The following is a 12432-nucleotide window of genomic DNA, read 5'->3' as shown; positions in this document are numbered from 1 at the left end:
TAACTGCTGTAATCCTAGCTACTCAGGAGGCTGAGATCTGAGGATCCCAGTTCAAAGCCAGCCTGGGCAGAAATATCTGAAAGACTCATCTCCAATAAACTACCAGAAAACCAGAAGTGGCACTGTGGACCAATTGGTAGAGTACTAGCCTTGAGCAAAAGAGCTCAGGGGCAGCAACCAGGCCCAGAGTTCGACCCACGACTGACCAAAAAAAAAAAAAAAAAAAGCCAGAAGTGGAACTGTGGCTCAAGTGGTAGAACATTAGTCTTAAGCAAATAAAATTGAAGGAACAGCAAATAGGTCTGGAGTTCAAGCCCAGGGACCCACAGGCAGAAAGAAAGGAAAAAAAGGGAAGGAAGGAAGGAAGGAAGGAAGGAAGGAAGGAAGGAAGGAAGGAAGGAAGGAAGGAAGGAAGACAGGAAGGAAGGAAGACAGGAAGGAAGGAAGACAGGAAGGAAGGAAGACAGGAAGGAAGGAAGACAGGATGGAAGACAGGAAGGAAGACAGGAAGGAAGACAGGAAGGAAGGAAGGAAGGAAGGAAGGAAGGAAGGAAGGAAGGAAGGAAGGAAGGAAGGAAGGAAGGAAGGAAGGAAGGAAGGAAGGAAGACAGGAAGGAACGAAGACAGGAAGGAACGAAGACAGGAAGGAAGACAGGAAAGGAAGACAGGAAGGAAGGAAGGAAGACAGGAAGGAAGACAGGAAAGGAAGACAGGAAAGGAAGACAGGAAAGGAAATCAGGAGGGAAGGAAGTCAGGAAGGAAGGAAGGAAGGAAGGAAGGAAGGAAGGAAGGAAGGAAGGAAGGAAGGAAGGAAGGAGGGAGGGAGGGAGGGAGGGAGGGAGGGAGGGAGGGAGTGGGGGCAGACAGAAAGAGAGAGAGACAACAGAGAAAGAAAGGGAGGAGGAGGGTCAGAGGGAGGGAAGGAGGGAGGGAGGGAAGGAGGGAAGGTGTTTTGCAACTAATATAAAGGTCCCCAGCACGTGCTTTCCTGCTAAGGACACCACTAAGTAGACAGACCGCCATTAACATTTCACTCCCTGCAGGGAGGGGTCTGGCAGGAGCCTGAGCCAGAGGTACCTGAGATAGCTTCAAGGGAATGGTCTCTAACTGAATGTCACATTCAATTCGGGGAGTATGCCGGGATCTCAGCGGCTCCTTGGAGCAGTTTCTTTTCAAGAGGGCGGATGCACACACAGGCTCTAGGACGTAATGGTGACTGCGACTCTCCATGCTCCTGGCCATGGCCTCCTGCATGTCACATGAACATATGCTCTGTTCAACTGGCCTTCTTTCTTCCCATCATTCTACACAGACAAGCTAAGCCACAAGCTGTGTCCTAATAGCAAATGTCATCTAACCCCAGCATGTTACATCAGAAGCAAAAAATAAAATTGCACCCTATCGAGGCACTGGTGGCTCACACCTGTAATCCTAACTAGTCAAGGGGCTGAGATCTGAGGAATGGGGTTCAAAACCATCCTGGCAAGCAAAAGTCCATGGACTCTTATCACAGAAAAAGTTGGAAGTGGTGCTGTGGCTCAAGTGGTACAGTGGTAGCCTTGAGCAAAAAGAGCTCAGGAAAGAGCCTAGACCCTGAGTTCAAGTCCCAGGACCAGCAAAAAAATAAATAAATTTTAAAATTTTTCTTAAATTAACATTAAAATTTAAAAATTGCATTCTAAAGCTCTCTAGTGTTTTTTAAGTGTTACTCATATGTCTTCATAGATAATGTATTCACATTGTTTAAAATTTTTAAAGGTAGCCAGGCACCAGTGGCTCATGCTTGTAATCCTAGCTACTCAGGAGGTTGAGATCTGATCATCAAGGTTCAAAGCCAGCCTGGGCAGCAAAGTCAATTAGACTCTTATCTCCAGTAAACCACTCAGAAAAAGCTGGAAGTGGTACTGTGGCTCCAGTGGTAGATCACTAGCCTTGAGCACAAAGAGGCTCAGGGACAATGACCAGACACTGAGTTCAAGCCCCAGGACCAGCAAAAAAAAAAAAAAATTTAAGGTGGGGGGCTAGTATGGCAGCACACATCTATAATCCCAGCTGCATGGGAAATGTAGATAGGAGGAAAACAGTCCAGGACTAGCCCCAAGCAAAAGCTCTTATATGACACACTATTGCAAAACTGACCTGGGGATGTGGCTCAAGTGGTAGAGCACAAAAGCAAACCCCTGAATTCAAACCTTAGTGCCATTTTAAAAACAAATCTCCAAGGCAAAATGTCTCTTTCCTACTCTCATCTTCAGCTAAGCACTTGTCCTCCCCAATAATCAATCATCAATCATCACTGTGCCCACTAGCTGCTGAGGACTCCACCAGAGGCACTCCGCATGTACTTGGGAAAATCTGTAATGTTCTGTTTTCTTACACAAATGCTGTAAAAGCTGTTTCATCTTTTTTTTTTCTTTTTAATGATTAATACTGCATTTCAAGAAATTATCATACATTCATCACAAAAAACATTTTAATAGCTATGTGAGATTCTACTATTACCAGAATTCATTTGAGCAAATTAAAACCCAAAAGCATCTGTACAACAGCCTACATACAAGCCAAAGACAAACTTGTATAGAGTTTTGAAAAAAGTGCATCTATTTTCTGCATTTCACTTAAATACCTATAATTCTTTTTTTTTTTTTTTTGGTCGGTCGTGGGGCTTGAACTCTGGGCCTGGGCACTGTCTCTCAGCTCTTCAGCTCAAGGCAAACGCTCTACCCTTGAGCCATAGCGCCACTTCCGGTTTTCTGGTGGTTTATTGGAGATAAGAGTCTCAGGGACATTCTTGCCCAGGCTGGCAGTGAACTGTGATCCTCAGATCTCAGCCTCTTAAGTAGCTAGGATTACAAGCATGAGCTACCCACACCTGGCAACACCTATAATTCTTTTACCAAATGATTAAACTAAGCACTGCTACCCTTCACAAAAAGAAATTTACAACTAACTCATAACTTTCTTTTTTTTTTTTTTTTGGGTCCGGTCATGGGGCCTGAACTCTGGGCCTGGGCGCTGTCCCTCAGCTCTTCAGCTCAAGGCTAGCGCTCTACCACTTGAGCCACAGCGCCACTTCCGGCTTTTTTCTTTTTGCTTATATGGTGCTGAGGAATCGAACCTAGGGCCTCAGGTTTGCAAGGCAAGAGCTCTACCACTGAGCCACCTTCCCAGCCCCGTAACTCATAACTTTCTAAATAGCTCTTAAAGGAATTCCACTAGAAGTGACTTTTATCATAAAATAAGACAGAAGAGGTCTCTTCAAGAACCAGATCAGGGGCTGGGAAGGTGGCTCAGTGGTGAGTGCTTCCCTTGCATGCATGAGGCCCTGGCTTCAATTCCTCGGCACCACATATGCAGAAAAAGCCAGAAGTGGCTCTGTGGCTCAAGTGGGTGAGCACTAGCCTTGAGCTGAAGAGCTGAGGGACAGTGCCCAGGCCCAGAGTTCAAACTGAACAACCAACCAAAAAAAAAAAGAACCAGATCTGTCCCTCTATTTAAAATCTAGATTCTTTATATATGGTGGTCAAAAAAAATGGATAAATGTTGCCAGGTACTGGAGGCTCATGCCTATAATCCTAGCTACTCAGGAAGTTGAGATCTAAGGATCATGGTTCAAAGCCAGCCCGGGCAGGAAAGGCCATGAAACTCTTATCTCCAATAAACCACCAGAAAACCAGAAGTGGCACTGTGGCTCAAGTGGTAGAGTGCTAGCCTTAAGCTGAAGAACTGAGGGACAGTGCCCAGGCCCAGAGTTCAAGCCCCATGACCAAAAAAAAAAAAAAAGGAAAAAGAAAATGAATAACTATTATTATAAACTATAAGTGGAATGCTACATAGTATTAAGAAGTAATGAACTAGCCAGGTGCAAGAGGCTCACTCCTATAATCCTGGCTACTCAGTGGCTCAGATCTGAGGATCACAGTTCAAAGCCAGCCTGGGCAGATAGTCAGTGAGACTATCTCCAATTAAGCACCAAAAAAGAAAGCCAGAAGTAGAGCTATGGCCCAACTGGTAGAGCACTAGCCTTGAGAGAAAAAAAAAAAAGCTCAGGGACAGCACCTAGACTCTGAGTTCAAGCCCTAAGACTGGCACATGTGCGTGAGTGCACTCACACACACATACATACATATATACAAAAGAAAAGCCATAAACTAGCATCATAGACAAACCTTAAAAGCATAACTTTGAGTAGAAAAAAAATAACATATACACACACAGTATTTTTCCAAGTTCTAGACACAACAAAACCATGAAGAAAAGACTCTTGAGAGCAGATACTGGTCTGGAAAAGGAGGGAGACAGGACCCACTTCAGGAGACAACCAGCAAGGTGGCAATCCACATCAATGTGCTACAGGGCACTCTTGCAAAAGCCTTGGCCCCAACCATACCTGTAACTCTGCCTGAGGCAAATCCCCCAATAAAGTGCAATCGACATCCCAGTAGATGCTGAACTCTGCCACATCTAATTGCTTTTTCCGCATTAATTTCTGTACCTGAGATAGGAAAGACAGGAGAGAAAAGAGGATGATTGTCTTCAGTCTTGAATATATGCACTCTTCCAATGAACTATGTGTGAAATATCATGTGTCAGGCACTTGGTAAAACTGAATTAAAACATGGTTTTGCTCATATTTTAAAAATCTAACCAGCAGGGAATATAAATATGAAAACAATTCACTTCAATAGCATAGGAGCAACACAAGAATATAAAGGACAAAAATGTCACTGTGCAGATCATGTCAAAACACATGCAAGCTTCACATAAGCCCTGCATGGGAAAGGACTGGGCTGACACAAAGGCCTCCTGTCTTCAGAGGATGGTTAGCAGATCTGTGTGACAACAGCCTTAGTACAGGATAGTACTGCTGGTGCAAATGCATGCGTAAGTATTTGGACTGGGGAGTTACTTAAGTAGTGAGAAAAGTAGTTTGGAATGTTCCTCAGGATATTAGGTTGGATAGTATTCTATTCCTGCCTCCTGTCCTCCACAATAAGTCCTGCCCACCCAGAAGCTGTGAATGGGTCCTTAATTGAAAACAGAGTCTTTGTAGATATAACCAAGTGAAAATGAGGCCACATTCCATGAGTATAAATTCTAATCCAATGATCAATGCCTTATAAGAAGAAAAGACCTAGAAAGGCCATGTGAAGACAGAGCCAGAGATGGTGGTAATGTATCTACTGCACAGGAACACCAAAGTTTCCAATAACCACAGGAGAGAGAGAGAGAGATCAGCTTCTCCTTGGGGCCGTCAGAAGGAACTGAAACTAGAGAATGAACCAAGTTGTTTTAATTCATCCAACTTACAGCAATGTATTACAGCAGACCCTGGCAACAAGTACACTGGGGAAAGGAAGCTGATGTTTGAATGTTTTATTTATTTTGTTGGTTGTAGGGCTTAAAGTCAGGGCCTGGGCACTGTCTCTGAGCTCTCTAGCTCAAGGTTAGTGCTCTACCAATTTGAGTCTCGCTGCCACTTCAGGTTTTTGAGTGGTTAGTTGGAGATAAGAGTCTCATGGAGGGGCTGGGAAGTGGCTCAATGGTAGAGCGCTTGCCTTGCATGCATGAGGCCCTGGGTTCGATTCCTCAGCACCCCATAAGCAAAAAGAAAAACGCCGGAGGTGGTGCTGTGGCTCAAGTGGTAGAGTGCTAGCCTTGAGCTGAAGAGCTGAGGGACAGCGCCCAGGCCCAGAGTTCAGGCTCCACGACCAGACCCAAAAAAAATAAAAAGAGTCTCATGGGACCTTTTCTGCCCAAGCTGGCTTAGAACCAGGATCCTCAGATCTCAGCCTCCTGAATAGCTAGGATTATAAACATTAACGACTGGAGCCCAGCTGAATTTTTCCCTCCAAGGAACTGGGGACTAACTTCAGAGCCTCACATTTACCAGGCAAGTGATCTACCATTTGAGCCATACCTCTAACCTCTTTTTGGTTATTTTCAAGGTAAGTTCTCGGGGCTGGGAAGGTGGCTCAGTGGTAGAGCGCTTGCCTTGCATGCATGAGGCCCTGGGTTCAATTCCTCAGCACCACATAAGCAAAAAGAAAAAAGCCAGAAGTGGCGCTGTAGCTCAAGTGGTAGAGCGCTAGCCTTGAGCTGAAGAGCTGAAGGACAGTGCCTAGGCTCAGAGATCAGGCCCCACGACCAGACCCAAAAAAAAAACAAGGTAAGTTCTCACTGTATGCCTGCCTGGCCAGCCTGGGCTGTGAACTTCCCACTTGTGTTTCCCTGTATCACAACAGGTGCATGACACCATGCCAAAACATTGGTTTGAGATAGGGTCTTTAGAAGTTTTTTAAACCCCTAGCTATCGGGCTGGGAAGGTGGCTCAATGGTAGAGCGCTTGCCTTACATGCATGAGGCCCTGGGTTCGATTCCTCAGCACCACACAAGCAGAAAAAAAAAGCCGGAAGGGGCGCTGTGGCTCAAGTGGTACAGCGCTAGCCTTGAGCTAAAGAGCTAAAGGAAAGCGCCAAGGCCCAGAGTTCAGGCCGCACGACCGGACCCAAAAAAAAAAAAATAAAATAAAATAAATTCCTAGCTATCCTCAAACTCAGAGTTTCCCAACCTCTGTATCCCAAATAACTAGGATTACAGAATTGAGCCACCATGCCTGGGTAAACCTCACACTTTTAAATTACATGAATCTACTGATGGTTTTTTGTTATTGTTATTGTTGTTTTTGTTGGTCGTGGGGCTTGAACTCTGGGCCTGGACGCTGTCCCTCAGCTCTTCAGCTCAAGGCAAGCGCTCTACCACTTGAGCCACAGTGTGCCACTTCCAGTTTTCTGGTGGTTTACTGGAGATAAGAGTCTCACAGAGTTTCTTGCTCCAGCTGGCTTTGAACCCTGATCCTCATATCTCAGCCTCTGAGTAGCTAGGATTACAGGCATGAGCCACCGGCGCCTGGCCTACTGATGGTTTTAATGTGGGCAATTAACAAGACCAAATATGGATTTTAGACACAGACATAGGCAACTAAGTCAGAGTCCTTCCCCATGGCATACCAAGAAAAGCAAGTTCTGAGTGTGTCTAGATAATGAGCAAGTTTTAAAGAGGAAATTACATTTAGGAACATTTCTAAATTACAAAACATTTGCCTATTCTGAGCTAGACAATCTCAGGCCCAAGGAGTCACAGCTATTTGACACAGTACGTGTGTCATTTGATACACACAAAAGACTGGGAAGCACTGAGACAGAGGCCACAAAACAGGGTCCTCACCAGCCTAGGTAAAAGTTGATAGGAGGGCTGGGAAAGTGGCTCAGTGGTAGAGCGCTTGCCTTGCAGGCATGAGGCCCTGGGTTTGATTCTTCAGCACCACATAAGAGAAAAAGCCGGAAGTGGTGCTGTGGGTTAAGTAGTAGAGCACTAGACTTGAGCTGAAGAGCTGAGGGACAGTGCCCAGGCCCAGAGTTCAGGCCCATGACTAACAAAAATAAATAAATAAATAAAAATTAAAATTAAAAAAAAATGATGCTAAGTGAAATGAACCCCAAGATAGGGACACAAGAGGTTTTTATCTTTGTTGCTGTTGTTTTCAATGTGCTTATAATGTACTATGTGATTTTTCTGGGTTTTTTTATATGTTCTTCCCCCATGGTATAACCCATTTTCACTGTAGTTGATTCCAGTACCCTGCATCTTATATATACATTTTTCTAATTTTGGAAGGGGAAGGGAAATAACAAAATGCTGAAATAAAAATACAGGTTGACCCACTGTAACAATGAGATATATAAGACACTATGTTGAAAACGAACTTTACAACTTGGGGGGTCAGGGAAGAGTCAGGGAGGTGGGGAGGGAAGGGATGGTAGGGGAAAAACTAAGGAGGAGGTAACAATGCTCGATAGGAAATGTATTCATTACCTTACTCATGGAACTGTAACCCCTCTGTACAGTATCTTTACAATAAAAAAATTTTTTTTTAAAAAAAGAAAAAGCCAAAAGTGGCACTGTTGCTCAAGTGGCAGAGCACTAGTCTTGAGCACAAAGAGGCCCAGGGACAGAACCCAAGCCCTGAGTTAATGCTGCACAACTCGCCAAAACAAAAAACTTGAAAGCAGTGAGATGAGACAGGCATCCAGGCATGGCACTGGAAGGTGACAGATATCTCTGCATCTGGCTGTTCTCTTGTATGCTTTATAATAAAGTGAAGTCTGCAAACCATCCTGGCAACTTATCAAACCTGGCAACAGGTCACAGAAAGTGTGATATAAGGCTGGTCTATCAGAAGCACAAATTACAACCAAGGTCTTATGAATGGCATTTGAACTGGTGGTGATCTTTTGGGCCTGAATCTTAACTTGAAGGATTTTTACTAACTCTGGTCAGTATCAGAACCATTCAACATAGAACAAGCAATGCATGGTGGTGCACATCTGTAATCCCAGCACTTAGGAGCCTGCAGCAGGAGGATCTCAAGTTCAAGGCCAGCCTAGGCTAGAAAAGCCTTATCTCAGGAAAAAAAAAAAGGGGGGGGGGGGTGAAGTTTTATAAAACACTACAGAGGCATCCCATAATCAGTTTTAAAATTGTGAACACGAACATCAGAAAGAGTACAACTGAAGATGTGGAAAACATCAGCCAATATCCCAGGTGGCAGCCAGAACTATAAAAGAGTGACATATGGGGCTGGGAAGTTGGCTCAGTGGTAGAGCGCTTGTCTCTCAGGCATGAAGTCCTGGGTTCGATTCCTCAGCACCACATAAGCAGAAAAAAGCCGGAAATGGCACTGTGGCTCAAGTGGTAGAGCGCTAGCCTTGAGCTGAAGAGCTGAGGGACTCCACCCAGGCCCAGAGTTCAGACCCCACGACCAGACCCAAAAAAAAAAAAGTGACATACAAGAATAAGGAGAAAATCTTTCTTTCTTTTTTTTTTTTTTTTTTTTTTTGGGGGGGGGTCCGGTTGTGGGGCCTGAACTCTGGGCCTGGGCGCTGTCCCTCAGCTCTTCAGCTCAAGACTAGCACTCTACCACTTGAGTCACAGCGCTACTTCCAGGTTTTTTCTTTTTTGTTTATGTGGTGCTGAGGAATCAAACCCAGGGCCTCAGGCATGCAAGGCAAGCGGTCTACTACTGAGCCAACTTCCCAGCCCAAAGGCTGGATATTTTTAACTACTTCCTTTTCTCAGCAAATTTTGAGTTGTATTGCCCACAGACAAGAAATATGTACCCCCCCCCATTGTACTCTGGAAGTAGTAAGAAAGAATGCAAACTTATTTTGCATAACCTGAGTGAAGAGAGGCAGAGCCCCAGCTCCAAGACCCTGGCTTTCTCCCCAGATTTCTCCCCAGCTGCATGGACACTTCATACTCACAGGCTCATTCACAGCATTCTGCATGGACACATTCTTAATGCACACACCAAAGGCAAAGGGATGGGAAGGATTGGTCACGCCATCTTCAAAGCGTAAATGGACATCTTGAATGTTTAACTGCAAAGGTGAGAGAAAAGGAAAACACACTCAGCTGCTACAGGTGGAATGCTACAGGTAGCAGCCAAACTACCCCTCCCACACACACACAGAGCACTGGAGTAAATCACAAAAAGTCTTTTATACAAACGTAACACGCACATACTTGAACGCTAAAAGTTCCTAAGAGAACTGTCATCACAAACAGCACATGTATGACATTTCTTTGTGATTTCTATTGTCTCAAAAGAAATCTACCACTGGGCAACAATGGCTCACGCCTTTCTTTAATCCTAGCTACTCAGAGGCTGAGATCTGAAGATCAGAATTCAAAGTCAGCCTGGGCAAGGAAAGTCCGTGAGACTCTTATCTCCAATAAACCACCAGAAATCCCAAAGTGGCACTGTGGCTCAAGCGGTAGAACACTAGCCTTGAGCAGAAAAGCTCAGGGATAGCACCTGGCCCTGAGCTCAAGCCCCACAACCACCACCAACAACAACAAAAATAGTAACAGAGGGACTGAAGATGTAGCTTGGTGTAAAGCATGGGCAAAGGGGCACTGGGGGAAAAAAATGGCACAAATAGGGCCAATATATATATGGAAAGGAGATGCCAGTCAAAATCGCAACCATGATGGTTATATTAAAGATTTAGCTATTATCAAAAGAGACAGTGCTGAATAGGCTGTGGAGAAACAATTTCCCACATACTGCTGGTGAAATTGTTTTGATAATTAATCTTGATCATCCATTGACCGGATTAAGAAATACCCAGGACACCCAGTAAGACACACCTGGGTGTGTCTGTGATGATGTTCCCTCATAGTAGGTAGTAGGTCATAAGAACTCTGACCTGAAAATTGGGTTAATCTCCTGACAGATTATATTATGGTGGTATTATTGGACGTGTTAGAAGATAAGAGGTAGGCCTAAAGGAAGTAGCTGGGGCCCTCTATCTTACTCTGGTCCCTTCCTATTCACTTTGTTTCCTATCCTCCTTCCTTGCTTCCTGTCCAGCAGAAGTGAGCAGCCTCAGCCCATGCTTCCACTGCCATGATGCTCACTCAGCCTCACCCCTTGCTTGAAAACCAGGGCTGGCCATGATGGACTGAACCCTCTGACACTGTAAACCAAAATATATAATCCTCCCTTAGGTTATTTGTCAACTATTTGGTTCAGAAAAACCATTTTTCTAAGGATTAGAAGTTGCTAGGATGACATGACTTATGTATTCACCAAGCAATAGGTAAGCACCACCATTGTGAGTCTTCAATCTAGTTCCTACATGGGGAGCAGGAAGTGCTTCTCTTCTCCATTTCTCCCTACATTAACTCTTACTGAAATAGATCCTTGCCAAAACTTTCAGAAAAAATAATCAATAAGAGCCAAAAATAAACAACTTTTTGAACAGAATTCAAAGCAGTTATCTCACATGTACCAATCTTTTTTTCAAAATTATGTAAGTTATGAAACCATCATCCTCTGACTATATTTTGGGGAAACAGAAAATACCTGAAACACATTAGACCTAGGTTGCCTTGCCACTACAAAATAACCTTGGAAGTCAAGAGCATGAGCTAACTCTCATGACATTCATGAAAATGAGCGTGGCTCCTGATTCAATTTTTGAAGACAAAGCCCAACTATAATTAGAGTAGAAAACTTGGCGAGCAATCCCAGCGATGGATCTCATCAACTGCCACCAGATACAGTGGTGAGAGGCTAGACATCCTAGTGGACTGCTCACGATTTACTATGCAATACATAGACATCAAGTCGCCAACCTCAGATGAAGAGACTGAGACCAGGGAAGCTAAGTGATTTGACCTGGGAGCACAATCAGGAAGGCTTAGGTAACCTGGCTTCTGAGGAGACGAGTCCTTTAGCAAACAGGATTCCAACATTCAAAAAGAAAGTGCAGGTAAGGGAAATGGAAGTGAAACAAACTCCTACACACACCAGCTGAAGCAAGAAAAACCTGCACCTGCACCACAGCCCAGGACTTGCTTTTCAGGTTTTCCCTACGGCAAGGCCTCCAAAACCAACACCTTAAGTGAGTTAACCCATAAGAAACAAGCAAGCTTACTTGCTTGAGTAAAACACATCTGAACTTGAGAAATCCCTTTCATGTCTATGCTTCATGAAAGTCAACAGGACTCACTTCAATGTTTTCCACAATGCTCGTAACCACCGAGGCCGTCACCGAATACCAGTAGGACTCCCCTTTCTGCTGGCGTTCGTTCTGCAAGGGAAAGAACCAAGGTCAGCAAACCTCAGTGCTGAGCCACTTGGGACATCACCACAACTGCCCCTATGACAAAAGCTCTGTGCCTTGCCTTCCATTTCTCCTCCAAGGCTTGAAGCAGTGCTTTCTTGCGTTCCCTTTCCAACAGCTTCTCCTTTTCATCATTGAAGTCCTGTATTTTCTCAGGGGCTCCAATTAAGTGAAGGCTGGAGATGGAGATGACCCAAGGGTCCACATGTGGGCGGTAAAAGGGGATCTGAAGGGTCACTTTCCCAATTAAGCCTGGGAGGAGAAAAAATTCTTGTTAAACATCTGTACATCTTTTAGTTCTTTTTTTTTTTTCTTTTTTGGGTCCAGTCGTGGGGCCTGAACTCGGCCTGGGCGCTGTCCCTCAGCTCTTCAGCTCAAGGCTAGTGCTCTACCACTTGAGCCACAGTGCCACTTCCGGCTTTTTTCTTTTTGCTTATGTGGTGCTGAGGAATTGAACCCAGGGCCTCGAGCATGCAAGGCAAGCGCTCTACCACTGAGCCACCTTCCCAGCCCCCATCTTTTAGTTCTAGTTCTTAGAACTTTTCCAGTTCACTTTAAAGAGCATGTATTACTTTTCCATTTTTTTATTTTGACAGCACTAGATTTGAACTCAGGGCCCTGTGCTTAGAAGGCAGGTACTTAGCCAGGTGCCAGTGGCTTATACCTATATTCCTAGCTACTCAGGAGACTGAGATCTAATGTCTGCGGTTTCAAAGCCAGCCTGGGCAGAAAAATCCTA

The 12432-nt window shown here is 44.6% G+C and overlaps 1 protein-coding gene across 1 annotated transcript in view; it reads right to left on the bottom strand.

The window, feature by feature from the left end:
- Vps13d (vacuolar protein sorting 13 homolog D) overlaps positions 1-12432 on the bottom strand; it is a 237077-nt gene that overhangs the window by 211484 nt on the left and 13161 nt on the right. Inside the window, exons 4-8 of the mRNA XM_042695737.1 lie at positions 11755-11945; positions 11580-11660; positions 9324-9440; positions 4391-4495; positions 1078-1248 (exon numbers count right to left, since the gene is read on the bottom strand). Of these exons, the coding sequence (XP_042551671.1) occupies positions 1078-1248; positions 4391-4495; positions 9324-9440; positions 11580-11660; positions 11755-11945 (665 nt within the window). The remainder of the gene's footprint in view (positions 1-1077; positions 1249-4390; positions 4496-9323; positions 9441-11579; positions 11661-11754; positions 11946-12432) is intronic.

The sequence above is a fragment of the Dipodomys spectabilis genome, unplaced genomic scaffold (assembly GCF_019054845.1).
Source record: "Dipodomys spectabilis isolate Male_0828 unplaced genomic scaffold, ASM1905484v1 ptg000188l, whole genome shotgun sequence".
In the NCBI taxonomy this organism is placed as follows: domain Eukaryota; kingdom Metazoa; phylum Chordata; class Mammalia; order Rodentia; family Heteromyidae; genus Dipodomys; species Dipodomys spectabilis.
The sequence above is the reverse complement of the archived record's forward strand: the minus strand, read 5'-3'. Positions and strand labels throughout refer to the sequence as shown.